General features: G+C 40.4%; 1 protein-coding gene across 1 annotated transcript in view; it reads right to left on the bottom strand.

Moving 5' to 3' along the window:
* TMEM131 (transmembrane protein 131) overlaps positions 1–17,350 on the bottom strand; it is a 229,943-nt gene that overhangs the window by 19,838 nt on the left and 192,755 nt on the right. Inside the window, exons 26-32 of the mRNA XM_072742147.1 lie at positions 16,958–17,109; positions 16,390–16,532; positions 15,768–15,954; positions 14,535–14,720; positions 13,587–13,745; positions 12,570–13,153; positions 362–537 (exon numbers count right to left, since the gene is read on the bottom strand). Coding sequence (XP_072598248.1) covers positions 362–537; positions 12,570–13,153; positions 13,587–13,745; positions 14,535–14,720; positions 15,768–15,954; positions 16,390–16,532; positions 16,958–17,109 — 1,587 coding nt within the window. The remainder of the gene's footprint in view (positions 1–361; positions 538–12,569; positions 13,154–13,586; positions 13,746–14,534; positions 14,721–15,767; positions 15,955–16,389; positions 16,533–16,957; positions 17,110–17,350) is intronic.

The following is a 17,350-nucleotide window of genomic DNA, read 5'->3' as shown; positions in this document are numbered from 1 at the left end:
CATTCTGTATTAAAAAGCCTGATCTACATAAGGTTTCACTCATACGTGGAATATAAGAAATAGTGAAAGGGACCATAGGGAAAAGAGGAAAACTGTACAGGGAAAAATGAGAGGAGAATACAAACCATGAGAGACTCCTAATTCTGGGAAACAAACAAAGGGAGGGGAGAAAGATGGGAGGGAGACGGTGACTGGGTGACGGGTACTAAGGAGAGCATTTGATGAGATGAGCACTGGGTGTTATACTATATGTTGGCAAACTGAACTGAAATAAAATACTGAACAACAACAAAAAAGCCCAATCTATGAGACAGGGTCTTGGGCACTGCAAGAGACACTCTCTTCTCTCATTTGTTGATACCTCCTTGAGGAGAGGCTCTGTGTCTGGGTTGGAGGTCTCTGTGGTGGTGGAGGAGCTGTCGTCATCAGCCAAGGAGTCTTTTAGATCATCTTCCTGTGGCTTTCCCTTTCCCTTCTTCTCCTTTTCCTCTTGCTTCTTAGGTGGTTTCACCTTGCGCTGAAGAGGTTTTCCTTTCCCTGGGGATGAGAATCAAAGTAAAGTAACTTCTTGATTTTTAAATAGCTCAGTGAATATGGCCCTTCTAACTTTTCTCCAACAGGCTGAATTCTTTCTCATTAACAAAGGTTTCTTTCTCTACCTTATTTCTTTAATTAAAGCTTTCCAAATCATGTTTGACTTTTTGATTAGAATATTTGTAAAAATCAGTTTTATTGAGGCATAATTTATGTACAATAAGATAACGCACTTTGAGTGTACAGTTCAATGATTTTTGGCAAACTTAGTAGTTTTGACAAATCTACGTCTGTCTTAGAATACTTTTTATACCCCTGAGGATGATGTAGTAGCTTTGAAAAATCACTGAAGTGAAAACCAGAGATCTTTTCAAATCTGTTTGGAGATGGAAGCCTGAAAGGGACACAGGATGAGCAGCACATGTGCATCATCTGAGGGGTGCTAAGAGGTCCAGTGGCAGAGCCATGATGGCAGAGTCCAAATCCTGGCTCTCCCTAACCAGATGTGTGATCTTGGCCTCCCATCTGTAAGCTAGGAGACACAACACCTCATAGGGTTGAAATGAGGAATTGCATAAAGCCTTCAGAGCAGTGTCTACCACATGAACACACTAGAGAATATTCTATATGGACAGACTGAAACAGAGCTATAGAGAGCCTAGTATTTTAAAAAGATGTGGATGTTCCTAAGACAAATGAGAAACCAACCCACGACATATTTGAGTGCCCACTATTTCCCAGGCAGTGCTCCATGTCCTGGGAATACATCTGTAGCACCAATAACATAATCCTTGCCCTCACTGAGCTAGCTGCATTACAGTGGAAGAGAAATCCCCAGAATCTGTGGAATCACCTGGCAGGTAGGCAGGTTAAAGCCTGCAGATGCTACATAAATCAAAGTCTAACCCGTTCTATATATGTCATTTAAAAATCACATCCTTAAAAAAAAAAAAAAAAAAAAAAAAAAAAAAAAAATCACATCCTTTTGATAATGATAGCTTAAACAAGTTATTTAAATCCTAATGAAACATTAGGTTAATGTTAATGTTATGGTTAACATTACATGGTTAATGTTAATGTTGCCAGAAACACAAACTTTCTAGAAGAGGTGCTGGCAAACTATGGCCCATAGACAAGATCTGACCTGTGGCCCGTTTTGTATGGCTTGTGAGGTGAGAATGGTTTTTTTCATTTTTAAGTGATCGAAAAAAAGAAACAATATATGACAGAGACAGTTGGTGCACCAAGCTTCACATATTTACTGTCTGGCCCTTCGCAGAAAACCTCTGCTGGGCCTGATCTAGAAAAAGAATAGGTAAAGCTCTGACTTTTAGGAATGTCATTTTGTCATTTACTTTCACACCGATTCCAGGAGGTAATAAATTTGAAACCATAACTAGGACATTATGTCTCAAAACTTGAGAAGCCTTTGTCTTAGCAGAAGACTGGCCAGTTGGTTTAATTATAACAGCTCCTGATCTACTTCCGCCATGCCAAACGGGAAGGAGCCTGTCTGGCTCTGGCCCCGGCCCCATGAGACCCCGGATTTCTCAGACTGAGTTCAACAGTACTGAGAGTACTGCAAACTTTCCCAAGTGACTGACAGCAATCCAGCAATCCCCCATGCGAGGAATTTCTCACCTGCAATTATACAATTCTGTCATGCTTATGGTTCACTGGGTGAGGGGCATTATTTGTATAAATAATCTGTATCTACAATAACCCAAAACCTGCTTAATTAAATAGGAAAGTGCTAGAAGTGATTGTTTAAACTGGCTCAAATTTTGAAGATACGGATACACAAAGGAGAAAAACACTTAACAAACCAATAGTTGAAAACTTGGGTAAAAAAGCTTACTTCTGACAGATGCTTTTTATCTCCAAATCCCCATCTTTTATTAATTTCTTAATATCCTGCACTTGGACTTCTGTCCCTAGCATCTTAATGAATGGGATTTTGAAAAGGTTAACAATAATGCTTTAACTGTCCTATCAATGACCTCTAGTACTCCTCATTCTGCAAGTTCAATTGGACACTGGATTATCTCTCTTCCCACTCCTGCCAGACCACACATTATTATCCTTTTCTGGTACTGTAATTCTTTTGGCAACTTTTTTGCTGGCTTCATCTTTGCTGGTGTCCCTAAAGAGATCTGCCCTTGGAACTTCTCTTCCTCCTTTGTATTATCCCTGGGGGATCACTTTAATTAAATTGACATAAGCAATTCAAATCTATGCTCAAATATTTAGGAGTTAAATATCCTAAAAACATCTTCTGGAATCTTAGTAACAATCATTCTTAATCTCCTGCACTTTAGACTAGCCTAAGGAGCTTTTAACAAATACTGCTTTGTTTGGGCTCCACCCTGAGATTCTGATTAAGCAGTGCTGTGTGGGACGTGGTGTGGGTAATTTCTAAGAAGCTTCTCAACTGATTCTACTGTATAACTAGGCTGAGAATCAGTAGTCATAAATCAACACAATCACTACAGTGTCAATCCAATGGCTCAGGCTAGCAGCTACCTCATTGTCCTGGATGGTTTCTTCGGCTGCTTCGGTTTCCAATTTCAAATGTTGGTGGGAAGGGAGAGAGCATGCTTTCATCAAAGGACTAATAATAATTTGGACTGGATCAGCCTGATGACAGGCCTATGTGCCCTGAAAGACTGCACGTACAGGGGTGGCCTCTGCCTTCCTCTTGCCACTTCATACAGTGGGGTAAGAAGCTTATTTCTCAGGAAAGCTTGTTCCCAATGATCTCTTCTATTCCTCGGGGATTGGTTCCCAGTGGAAAGATTGGGCTTTGGGGAAAGGAGAGTCTAAAATGTTTTGCTAGGAGGGGACTGGGAAGTGGGAATCAGAAGTGAGAGGGAAACTGCCCTCTCTACGATAAATTATTACCTCGATACACAGTGGAGGACACAGGTATCACCTGTCTTAAGGGAACCATGTCTTAACTGGTGCATAATATATATAAAAATTAACCCATCTAAATAAAGACTTTACAAACTGAAGGGAGATACAGCTGAGAAAAACAATGTTTCCAGCACTGGGCAAGGGACATACCCAATGTGAGTGACAGGGTCCTCAGGCTTCACACCACGGTTTGGATGAACGGTCCCTGATGCCACTCACCCTCTGTCTGCCTACTGTTACCATCACCAAGTGGACTCTTGATTGAGGATGCTACCTGACCTGCTGTGGGCAGCATTTACCCCTTCTGCCCTATTCCTCATATAGTTTAAGCACCTGAAGGGCAGCGATCAACCTTACTCATCTCTCCATCCTCAGCACTTTACGTGGTACCCAGCACATAGCAGGTGTGTAGCCAATGTCTACCAAGCTGTACAAGTTGGTTTTGTGCCTTTCTAAACACTGAAATATGCCTACACTGTGACCTGCTCTGAGCTTCCACACGCCAAGTCTGGAAGCTTAACCCACCTCACTCTTTTATGAGTAACATATCAAGATTTGAATCCAAAGTTGGTCTTCATAGTAAACCGCATGATTCCATGTATAGAACATTCTCGAAATGACATATTATAGTATTATAGAAGTGGATATTAATGGTTGCCAGGGGTTAAGGAAGGGATAGGAGTGGGAGGGAAGTGGGTGTGGTGAGAAAGGACACATAAGGGATCATTACGGAGATATAAATGTTCTGTATCTTGACTAGATCAGCATCAGTACAGGCATACTGGAAATATTGCAGGTTTGGTTCCAGACCACCACAATAAAAGGAGTCAAATTAATTTTCTGGTTTCCTAGTACATATGAAAGTTATCTTTACAATATATTGTCATCTATTAAGTATGCAATAGCATTGTATCTAATGAAACCCCAAATGTATGTACTTAAAAAATACTTTACTGCTAAAATGTTAAGCATCATCTGAGCTTTCAGGGAGTTATAATCACTGAACACAGATAACCAAATAAGTTTAATAATGAAAAAGTTTGAAATATTGAGAGGATTGCCAAAATGTGACACAGAGACATGAAGTGAGCAAATGCTATTGGAAAAATGCTGCCAATATACTTGCTTAGTGTAGGATTGCCACAAGCTGTAAGAAACTGCAGTTATCTGGTGAATGGCAATAAAGCTAGGCACAGTAAGATGAGGCATGCCTGTATCTGGGGTTTTGATATTGTACTGTTGACTAAATTATGTCCAGTTGGTGGTTACTATGCTTGCTCATAAAAATGGTCAGAATGAAACAGTTTCTTCATTGCTTTAAAGCCTAACCAAGTATTATTTTTTCTAATAATTGAGTGGATACAAAACTCTTCATTGGCAAAACCCATTTGTCCCTGTCTGCAGGGTACTTTAGGGCTGACCTGTGTGTATACAAGAACACAGGCAGGCTGCTAAATATTTGTGACAGAGTACCATGTGCATCTTACAGATCTGACATCTTTACTCAACAGTGAAGTTCTGAGCCTCATCAAATAATCCAAATATGAGCTGACTATATTCTGTAGTCACCACGACTGTTGTGCATGTGGGTGAGGCTGACTGTACATCTAAGAGGCATGATATAGAGGAGGGGTTATGATTGATTTAATGTTATAACACCAACATAAAGCATCTATGTGAAGAACATTCCCATACTCTCTCCAATAAAGACACAATGCCCATTCTGTTAATCAGTGTCCTCAGATCCCTGGGTGGCTCAGCAGTTTGGCACCTGCCTTTGGTCTGGCGCGCGATCCTGGAGTCCCGGGATGGAGTCCTGCGTCAGGCTCCCTCCGTGGGGCCTGCTTCTCCCTCTGCCTGTGTCTCTGCCTCTCTCTCTCTCTCTCTTTCTCTCTCTCTATCATGAATGAGTAAATAAAATCTTAAAAAAAAAAAAAATCAGTGTCCTCAGATTGAAACTGGAATTCAACGTGAGCAAAGTCTGTTTTTTTTTTTTTTTTTTTTTTTCAGATGAATTCTCAGGCTTCCATTTCCTACATGAGAACTATATAACAATGTTTTACTTTGGCCTTGCTGCCTGGAACTATGCTGCTCAATTTAACACTTAATGGTAACAACTAAGTTTTCTAGGTTTCTGAGGAGAGAGGACCATAATTAAAAGCAAAAGATAAAAACATCAAAAACTCTTTTTTGTCTTTTATTCACTGCTTTACACATGCTTTAATAATTTAAGCCAGCTCCAATTATTTTAAGTAGGCAAAGTATGAATTATAAATTTAAAGACTATATCGTACTCATTTACTTTTTGTCTTCCCTAAGTACTGAATACATGAATTTGTAATTAACTAGTTTGGGCAAGCTACTTTGGCTCTCCTACTTGAAGTCACTTCATTAACTTCTACCCAAAATAATTGCTTTAGGAAAGTTTCAATTACCAGCAAAATGGTTTCTCTGAATATGTGCAGTCCCTGGCAGCAGTGAACCCCAGGCAGGCCATGTAGTATCAACTATAACACCTGACTAGAATGTCTAGAGAAGCACTAATTTTAGCAGGAATTTGTCTTCCTCCTCACGTTTTGGCTGCTGAAATGGTCTAAATGAGGCAAATAAATAATACAGACCCATACACAATTTACTTGGGTTAGTACTGGTCATGCAAAGTTACTTCCCTAAATAGTAACTTTATAGGAGTATGTTAAATTAAAACATATAAATAATGCATATGAAAAAAACTCTTCAGGAGTTCTTTAAGCTAAAGCAAATACTGTTTTCAAAGTTTTACAGTAATATTATTTTGTCTAGGTTCTGTGCTTATATTGTGAAGATACTTGTTTAGCTAAATACAAATTAGAAAAGAAGTCCTTATTAAATGGAATAATTTTACTTCTAACCCAGGCAAGGAATTAATAATGAATCTGTAAGGACACCCATGCTCTTTTTGCTCCAGCTTTTCTTGTACCTTTATAAGGTTGTACATACCATTTGTGATAGTAAGCAGAACCAATAAGGTATCCAGGAATAGGGAGGGAAAAAAAAAGGCTGCACTAACACAACTTCTAGTACACCGAATTCAATTAGGTTGGGTTTTTATAAAATTACTGCACTGGATTAATTTTGGATTTGTTTATTCTAGAAACCAAGTATCACAGATAATCAAAGGCACACTTAACTACAATTTAATGTTGGGAGAGTACAGTTTCTGTCCTGTCTAGGCTTTTTTCTCCACTCCTTTTAAGGGCAATTCCTTGTCTGCCCAAAAACCACCAGCGGGACCGCACTGGTGCCCACCTCCCAAGGGCATTCCCTGGTTATATTCACTAGTGGGTTAACAGAGGTTATCCCAATCACCTGTGCACCTTGTTGAATGCAGAGTCTGATTCAGCAGTCTGGGCTGGGGACCATGATTCTCCATTTATAGGCCCCGGGTGATGTCATTATTGCTGGTCCCCGCACTACAACTTCGGGTAGCAAACACTGCCAACTGCTCCCCTTGTGCTGATACTAGCTTTACTCTGGGCTCCCTCAGGTCCACTTCTCCACCCGTACTGGGCAAATCAAGTTAGATTTATTCTAAGGACTGGTTACCTTTGCCTGTGGGACAATATATAGTAGTGGAAGAGGGAGTGGAAAGTTTCTCAACCAAGCCTCAGGCTTCACCAATACTTGGCAGATGCCCTGCTTTTGGAGGGAGGTGAGGTTAGGTAGATTTTATAATGTTAGCTCTGAATCTAGTTTGTCTGTTTCCTTGCAAATAGCCTGGAAGGCAGATCAGATCTATGCACCTAGACCCCTCTACATCTGTGACAACTGCATATATACTGTTCCTGCACACAGTCTGGCCTCACTACTGTACCCTGCATGTCTTCTAGTCTTCCCCTGAGGAGCCTGGCACCAGCCTCATGGACTTCCCCTGATTCTCAATCTTCTATCATCCGGGCTCCGGGCCTTGCCTGGATCAGGTTAATCATTAGTACCTCTGAAATCCAAAAAGCTCTCTGAGTTTTTCTCCTTAACTCATTTAGAAACAAAACTCAAGGGATGCCTGGGGTGGCTCAGATGGTTAAATGTCTACCTTTGACTCAGGCCATGGCCCGAGGGTCCTGGGATTAAGCCCTGTATCGGGCTCCCTGCTCATTGGGGAGCCTGCTTCTCCCTCTTGCTGCCACTCTGCCTACTTGTGCTTTCTGTCAAACAAATAAATAAAATCATCAAAAAAAAAAAAAAAAAAAAAAAAAAAGAAATAAAGCTTGAGGCCTAAACTCTTGGTGGTACAACATAAGGCGAACTGACGTTAGTTTTATGAATCATATGGTGCATGAACTTCCCAGAATTCTAATTCCCAAACACATGAAGCTTCCAGAGAGTTATGTAAGGGACCACAGACCTGTAGCTCTGGGGCCTCACTGTTGCTAACAGGCTTTACTTCTACTATACGTCCACATCCCATTTCCAAGGCTGCACGTAAGAACCTGTTACTGCCCAGAACTGCTTTTCCTCTGAAAGGCCTCACTTTCAGACCACAGTCTCCTGTCATTCCCTTGCTTCTACCATCCCTGTAGTTAGACGTGCTGGATCTCCTATCCCTTGACTGTCCATGTTCTCCTTGTTTGTGGGGCTCCTTCTGGCCTGACGTCCTTCTCTATCCTGCAAATTCCACACAATCTGGCAGATGCATCTCTCTCCTGCCAACAGCCCCCATGGCATTCTCAGCTCCCGTCTTTTTTTTTTTTTTTTTTTTTTTTTTGCCACCCCAGCCCTGCAGAACCCCGACAGAGCTGTAACACAACTCTCCAGCTTTCACTCCTCACCCCTGGGCTGCGGTGGAGGACAGAGAAAAAGGGCCAAAGTGTGACCTTGCCCCTCAGCTGGGGCTATGTTACCTGAGGGGCTGCTTTGCACATTTGGCTTTCATGTTCCATAGACTCCCAGTCCACAGAAATGTAAGCTTGTTGGAGTCAGAATACTCCAAACTGTTTTCTGTTTCTACCCTACTCCACCCTCAGTTCCAGCAACTGTGACTTCAGCTCAAACAGAAGCTCTTCTGACTCCCAGTACCGCCTCTTCATCACTACCCATTCATCTGCATCCACAAAGCTGTGGAATGAGTGCTCCCCCCACCCCCCGCTTTTTAAAAAATATTTTATTTATTTATTCCTCAGACACACCGAGAGAGTCAGACACAGGCAGGGGGAGAAGCAGGCTCCCCTCAAGGAGCCCAATGTGGGACTCAATCCCGGACTCTGGGATCACAGCCCTAGTGGAAGTCAGACGTTCAACCGCTGAGCCACTCAGGTGTCCCAAGTGTCCCTTCTTTTATAATCTACTGAACTGGGTCCCACCTCACCCTCCTCTTTGGGCACTTGCTTTTCTTCTTTTTGGAGGCAGCAGGGCACTGTAGTTATAAGCTGAGAGCTTAGACTCAGGCCTGGGCATGGCCTCCCATATATACCTGCTGCAATCTTTCTTTCTGGACTGGATTCCTACCTGGAGACAGAGTCACAGAAGTGCCCATCATGATGGTGCACAAGGCATGCACACTTGGGCCTAGACCGCTAGTAAGTGTTGACCAACGCCACTGTTCTCAGCTCTACTAGCTTTTTGTCCTTCATTCATAGATATTTCCAAACACTATACTTCCTGTTTTTTCATGAAAAATACTACCACACAATACATTTACCCTCCCATCTTTTTTTTTGGCTAAAAGTTAAAGAACATGGAAACTACAGATTAAAGAGTAAATGCCCCCTTACTTGCCCTCACTAAGAAGTGGTTGCTATTAACACTCAACTCTCTATGTCACAGTAACCTGGTTTCTAGTCCTATCACTTCACAGAAACTACTGTGCTAAGGTCAAGCAACATCCTAGCTGCCAGGCTCTGTGCTGTTCTACCTTTGCTTCTTCTGGTATTGCTGGGATATGCCAACCACATCTTTTCCCGGCTTTCTGTCATACTGTCTGGTGGCCTCCTTGCTGGTCCTGCCCTCAGGATTCTGTCTTTAGTCCCCTGCTTGTCCCATTTTTCACCCATAAGACTATGTTCCAGGTAGACATCAGTGCTGAGGTGTTCCAAAGCTCCTTTCAACTCAGCAGGCTATAGATGGTGAGCACCATTTCCTGCCTGCCCTAATAACAATCACAGCAGGAGCTACATCCCACAATGTTAGGTAGTAGCTATCTTCTCCAATTTAAAGATAACAAATGGGGGCTCAGAGAAGTAAATTTCATAGAGTCACACAATCAGTAAGGAACAGAGCCATGATTTAATCTGGGCTTGCCTTGTGGCTGAGCCTGGCCTCAGTACCATGTGCTACTCCCTACCCTAGATAAAGCTGTGTCTCATGCTACCAAAGCCAGAAATGAGCATGGCTGCAGATTCCACCATTTCTTCAGTTAATGCAGATACTGACAAGTGACTGCACTAGCTTCAGAGCTTCTTCAGGTTTTAACCCTTAATCCAGCAATGGCCTCTGTCCAATCCCTTAAGATTCTGTATTGTTGGGGAAGAAACCACACAAGTATAGAGTCTAATGACTGCCCAGCTTATATGAGGCCCTGCTCAGGTCAGGTGTGAACAGAGGGCATTTCTGGGTGCCATCTTCTATGGGGAGTAGTGACAGGAGGAATGACTATGGAAATGGCTGGCTGGCCTACAACCTAGGTAAGACCTAGGAGATCATATTTATTTGGAGAGAAGTCACTCTGAGTGGTCTCCAAGAGTAGAAATTACATAAGCTCACTACAAAGTAGACTTTTGGTCTGAGATACTGTGGGGAGGCAGGGGGACCAAGGTGCTTCTGAAAACAGAAGGTTCACATTTGAAGTGAACATGATGATGGTTTGCAGAGGCTTGGGGTAAGCTTTAACAGAGGTTATAAAGGTTCTCCCCAGCTAAAAGCCTATGATTTTATGACACACCACTATTTTGCAACCTGAGGATGAATGCCCACCTTTTAAAGTTCATTTAAGAGGCTAGTTTTCCACATGTATGTTACACTTCAATAAAAACACTTGTTTTGTTTCCTTCCTTCTTTCTAAACAGCAGCAGTGGGAAGGATAACAAGTAGAATGGCCACTCATATAATGCCTGGAATCATTATGTCCTCATGGGCTCAAGAATCACTAATGATGTGGTGGTACCCATACCCCTTCATTCAATAGGTTTTAGTAGGTCGATTCTAGCACCACTGTGATAATTAAAAAAACATTTTTTAATTTTAAAATTTATGTTCTAGATGAATGACCCTGAAAATAAAAATGGACCTATCACACTGATGTTAGTGGACTATTTTAGACATAGGCAGTGAGGTATTCAGTTTGACTGCCAAATTCTTTCTGGTAAGGAATGATAATATATGTTTATTTTATTCATGCCCTCAATATGGGAAAAACACATTATATAACTTGATCTAATAAAAAGAACCTTAAGCGTTCCATTAATATTACTATAAAAATTACCCTAAAATAAGTAAGTTCTATTAATAATGAGTTAACAAAAACTATATTCTCTGGAAAAAGTTAAATAATATTCAAGACATTTTGCTCTTTTGCAAATTGAAATGCATGTAATTCTAAGAGGACTCTATATAACTAGTTTTCGTATCACTGGGATTAGGAAATTCTCTAATAGGAAGTCCTGGATTCTGGGACATTGGTTTCTTTCTTTCTTTTTTTTTTTTTTTTTTTTTTTACATTGGTTTCTTCTGGCCTCTCAGGATGGCCAAGTTCTCTGTCCCCCATGTAAACAAAAGGCAGCCCCCCACCCCCCGCCCGCCCCATACACCAGTGAAGGAGATACTGAAACAGACCTGGAATAATAATGTACTAGCAGAGCTGCCTGGGAGAGAGAGGAAGATGCAAAAAATTCAGGCTGTAAAAGGATTACATTGAAATAAAGCTACAGACCAATTCTTGGTTTTTATATTTTGATTTTGGAAGTTACCAAATAGCCTACCTCTGTGTATATGTGATGTCTAAGATGTATCCCACTGAACCCCACCCTTCTGGTGTTTATGCTCTGTGGAATTCTCTCTCCTGGAGTACAGGCCAGACCACATTTCTAATGAGCAGAACACTGAAAAAGATTAGGTCGTAAGCGACTGTGACTTCTGTCCTATTAGCTTCTTCTCTCTCTTGCCTTCTAAGCTTCCTTGCTCTGGTGAAGCCAATTGCTTTAAAGTGCCCTATGGAGAGGACCCATGAGGCTGGTGGCACAGCCAGCAGGGGAACTGAGATTCTCAGTCCAATAGTCCATGAAGAACTGAATCCTGCTATCAATCACCTGAGTGAGCTAGGAAGCAGATCCACCTTCAGTTGAACTAAAGATGGCTTCAGTCCCAGGAAATATCTTGACTACAGTTTTGTAAGCCAGAGAACCCAGCTAAGGTGCACCCTGATGCCTGACCCACAGCAACTCTGAGATAGTAAATGTGGGCATTTTAAGTGATGAAGTTTTGGGGTAATTTGCTACTGAGAAATAGGTAACTAATACAGTATACAGAACTCCAAAGCAGGGGTCAACAAACTTTTTCTGTAAAGAGCTAGATAGTAAATATTTTCAGGATTGTGTCCCTTATGGTCTCTCGCAGCTACTCAACATTGTTGTAGCATGAAAGCAGCCATAGACAATATGGAAATGAATGAGCATGGCTATGCCCCAATAAAATTTTATTTATAAAACAGGTGGTGACTTGGCCCCCTGGCTGTGGTCTGCCAACCCCTGCTCTCAATACATGTTCTGTGGAAATATTTTTGAGTTAAAAGGGATGGTCTCCATTTTACCATTATATTAAAAAGGAGTCTAACAATGAAAAAAAAAAAAAAGGCTCAGCCTATCACAACACAATAATCACAGAAAGCTGAAAATGGAAACAGATGTCTAACAAATTTCTAAATTTGGTAAATAACCTAAGAAATTCAAGTATCTCTTATGATAAATGGATACCTCTCTGTCTGCATCAGATATGGAAAAGCTGAAGTGCAAACTAGAGGTAAATTTAAGTCTGAAGAACACCTACTAAATCAGCTGTTTATCACAACTACGATCACAATAGCTCCTTAATTATGCACCTGCTTTCACCTCATACATCATGCTTTTCTGACAGTGAGAACGGATGATTACCTTTGCTTTTTGACAATGGTGATGGCGGCTGCTCTGTAAACACTTCTAGGGGTGGGGAATCATGGTGGTCGAAGTCTTTGTCCATGGCTTCTATGAGACTGGTGATGTCTGAGTCCTCTGAGCTGTGCCTTGTGCTGCTGGCACGTTCTGGGTGGGAAGGGTGTGAGAGTGGGGCGGGTGACAGCCTTTCCAGCTGTGGTTCCTGGTGCTGAGGCACTGGTGGTGGTGGTGGAGGTGGGGAGTGCTGCTCCAGCGGGCTGTGGATATGGTGCTGACTGCTGTGCTGGCTCTGTTTGGCCCCTTTGGACTTTCTGCCTGCTGCATGACCTTGGGCCGCTGCATTTGAATCTAAGACGAGGGGGCTTGCTTTGCTAGCAGATTGTGCAGAAGTCCTGCTAGAGGTACTTGAACTGTTTTTGGCTCTGACGTTTTCCACGTCAGCTGAGTTTCTATTGCTATGAGTGCTGTGCGGGTGGACTGGTGGGCCACAGTGCTTATGACTCCCTGCACTGGGTCGGGATGACGAGCCGCCTGCTCCGCAGAACCCCCTACTGTGACCAGGGTCACAGCTGAGTGTGTTCAAGCTGAAAAAAGGACCAACTGCAGATCAGTGAATAGCAGTTTATAAAATCTAAGATTAAAAAAATTTTATTTTATTTCATCAGTACAGCCACAAGAGAAATCCTTTTTTACTCTAAGGAAAAACAAACAAACAAACAAACCCAGCGAGAAACAGGAATACTTTCCACAATTGTATAGGGTCTATATCTGAAAATTTAGGAATCAAGTAAGTGATCTAGTGAAGAATATTTTAACCTTCACCAACATAATAAAAACATGGGGTTTGCTGTGAGTTCTTAGTAGAGAAGATAGCTATACACAAGAGATTACTAAGTAATTAGAAGAAAGATTTCTTCCCCCTTGAGCAAAGATGAAAAGAAAAACTTATTTTTTCTTTTAATTACATCAGCCACATCTATGTATACTAAAGAATTTATTTCCAGTATGTGAACATACTTTCCTTCAGATGAAATACCAACGATTCTCCTGAGATCAAATGGTCTTCCCACATCAAAGGGTGGGTTCGAGGCCTCAAAGGATAGTCGCCTTCTAAATGGCTCCCAAATTCCTTGAGCTTCTAAATAGGCTGTTCCAATGACCAAGAGAAACAGTGCACTGCAGGGGCAGAGAAGGTGGAGAGTGGGGTTCATCTATTAGTGTACAGGTAACAAAGTTTGATATGAAAGGCAGATAAAGCATAACAGGTTATAAAAAACAGAGGTGTGTGGCAATTCTTGTTGGATTAGACAAAAACAAAGCATCAGGGATAAAAGTTTGCACACTTTTACAGAATGCCAACTTACATGAAGGCTTATATAGAGGAAATAATTAACTTGTATCAGAATAGACACTTGGAGGGTACTTTTCCTTTTCCAAAAAGTAGCTTTTACCTTGTGGTTTTAAATTCTCTAGACTATTCTTTTCCCTTAAAGGACATGCGGGGTAACCACGTAAATTTAGAGGCAAATCTATCAGATTTTCCAAACACATAAATATACTGAAAAAAAGATATGGTTGCCGAGGATTTGAAAAATATTTCTCATGTTTTGTGTTACTTCGCCCTGTTTCAAAAAAAAATATATCATGTTGAGTAAGTTACATATGCGCAAATCAAGTAACTTTACCTGGTAAATCATGAATGATTTTTCTCCTTTAAGAAATTAACATGTACTTATTTTAAGAAATTTTAAAGGTAAAAGACTTTGCCTTATTGTCTATACCACTCAAGCAGGGTTCAGTTCTGACTGCTCCTACTAGTATATGCAAACTTGATCAGGGCAAAAAGATTTGTTCTGTTTGCTTACAGATTCCCAGCACCCAGAAAGGTGCCTGGCACACAGTGGGCATGTGATGATCAGTGTCTAGTGATGCCTGAATACCAGCCTCAAAAGAAGACACAAGTACCTCATTATTCCTGAGATGATGATGTACAGAGCCAGCTCCCAGTTAGGTCTGGGTAGGGCTTCTGCACAGGTTGCTAACATATGATATGGAAGGGATGCATTCAATACAAATACAAATTCAGAGCCACTGGTTGTTATAAACTTCAGTTCACGAATCACTCTAGAAGCCGTGAAATCAGGAGTAAACCTAAAACAGAATAGTGGCAATTAGACTAGTTTCAAAAACACACCACAGCCGTTTACAATACCAATCCCATACACCTCTGAAATCTCAAAGAGAATTTTAAAGCCTGATACTTCTCTTTAACTTTCTCATTTTAAGATGGAGGAACATTATCCTATGAGGTTAATAACAAATACAACTACATTCTGTCCATAACTGGAGAAACTGCATGAAAAAGAACAATAATCTACATACTTATTATTTCAGGAAGCGCTGAGTTTCTCTCCCTCCCTCTTTTCTCTTCTATCTGAATCCACTCTCTTCTCTCGATATATTTCCAATAATGCCTTAAAAAAACCACACACACAGAACCAAAACCATCCTAGCCCTACTGATCTTCTCTTCGTCCCTACTGTACTGTTTTCTGCACTATTTTGTTTTTATTTTTTATTAACTGTATGCTCTCCAACCAATGATTTGCACCTTAAGGACAACTTATTTTCCACCAAGCACTAGGACTTACATGAGTATTATCATACACACTGAGTGATTGTCCATTGAAGATCATGAAATTATCATTCAATTAAGGGGACAGAGGTTACATTTTACTACATATACTCTATAATCTAACAAGTTATCAATTAATTGTTAAAATAGGCTGCAACTATTTCTGATACAGGCCTTAAAACTGCCTTCTGACCTAAATATTATACACTTCTACATTGTACAACATGGAAAAACTGCACATGTGTGATACTGCTCTGTTACTGAGACTGAATTTATAGTCAATTTCCTACTGGTACCTTATACTTTAACACAACCCTGAAAATAATTTTGAAGCTGATCTCTAAGATTATCTGATCCATTTTGGATACAGAGGAAGTTTCACAATTTTGAAAACAAAGATATGAAGAAATAATTGAAAATTAAGTGGAAAAAGTCATGAGTACATTTGTGAATAAAGATCTTTTCCGTGAGCATGAACACATATCTTTGCAGTTTGAACTACAGTTGTAGTACTTGAAGTTAATGAAAAGCTGGTGATTCATTACACCTCATAAGAATACTTACAATATGATTATGTCTTTAGAGGCGTTGGCACTTAGTGCAAACTCTTGACAATTAACGACTTTAAATCCATATCCCTCACATGAGTACCCACTGACTTCAATGGTTTCTATGTGAATCTGAAGTTGCCCTGTATTCTCTACTTTAAATGTTCTTTTCAATGTGAAATTTGGTTCTCTTAGTTTCAAACCTAAAGGAAAGAAAATCAAGAGTGAATATAAATCTTGCTAGCCTGTGGTCCAAGTCCAAATGATTGTCACATTCTCCATAAATATTGCCAAACATTATGAACCACCCCCTCAGGCCAAGAGATGAGCTGGTACCCAGACTTCATTAGCAAGTACTTCACTTTGTTGTGTCACTTTAGAGAGAAGTTTAATTATGATTTATTTTTCATACTCAGAGTAAATCGTCTTAAGACATGCAATGAATATTGAGCCTTTAAACCTCTGAAGATCCAAATCAAACCCTGAAAGCAAGTCAGGGTATTTCATTAAAAAATCTGAAGTATCCATCATTAATACATACACGTGCACATATAGAAATACTGTCCATTTGGGTGGAATTATGTATTTTTAGAAGCAAATGCTGAAAGTTGTGGCTTAGAACTGTCAGGAATACTTACTATCTGTACAATCTTTTAACAATGCTTCTGTGATTTTAAAGCGTAAGGAACTCCCTGGACCTGGAAGCTTGCCTGCCACCCTCAAGTTCTCAGTTGTTCCTTGTCCCTGGACCATCACAGCATCCACCACGGTCAGATTATTTCTATGCAAGAACAAGAATTACAGAATTTTCTCCCATTAAATTTGCATAAGAAATTATAAATTTGCAGTACTTATAGATAATTGATCTATAATTTTTAGTGTTTAATAAACCACATAGAAATGAATATACTGAACTGAAGAGTGAAACATTTACACTTTAAGAATTAAAAATCTTTACACAGAGAGAAACAAGTTTTTCATTTTTAAGAGTCACACATGGTACAGTCAGAACACTATTCAGGCTTTCAAGTTATAAACGTAGTCACAGAGGTATATTTCATCAGGTGTGGTATATTGTGTGCATGTGTGGACAAACCAAATACCCTATTAAATAAATCAGACACACAAACTCGTATTAAAACAAATCAAAAAAGGACTTCTGAATAAGTACTGAAAATCAACTCACATTTAAATCACAGAACATACCTGATTATGATTAGTGAAGAAACAGTTCTATTGTGAATGGGAGTAAACTTTACTTTCACAGATTTCTTTTCTCCAGGTTTTAAAATCAGGTTTAAAATTGAATGTCGAGAAAGGCCTTCTGTAAATCCTGTTGAACTCTGCAGTGGATGAGTCTTCAATCATGAGATAAACAAACAGAAGTCACTACTTCTCTCTGGAGGAAGTTTTTTCCTTTACCCCATCCAAGGTCCAGTATTAGCTTCTTGAATTAAGTATGTGAACAGTTTTACCCCTCATGATTTAGAGACTGGTTAGCTTGCAAGCAGAAGTGGGCAACCAGTGGTGATCCCTCTCATTAAGTCCCTGAAAGGGCTCTGATCCCCACATCACCAAAGTCCCTTATTTGTACTGAGC

Source organism: Vulpes vulpes, chromosome 16 (genome assembly GCF_048418805.1).
Source record: "Vulpes vulpes isolate BD-2025 chromosome 16, VulVul3, whole genome shotgun sequence".
Lineage (NCBI taxonomy): Eukaryota > Metazoa > Chordata > Mammalia > Carnivora > Canidae > Vulpes > Vulpes vulpes.
This window is presented reverse-complemented; position numbering and strand designations above follow the sequence as displayed.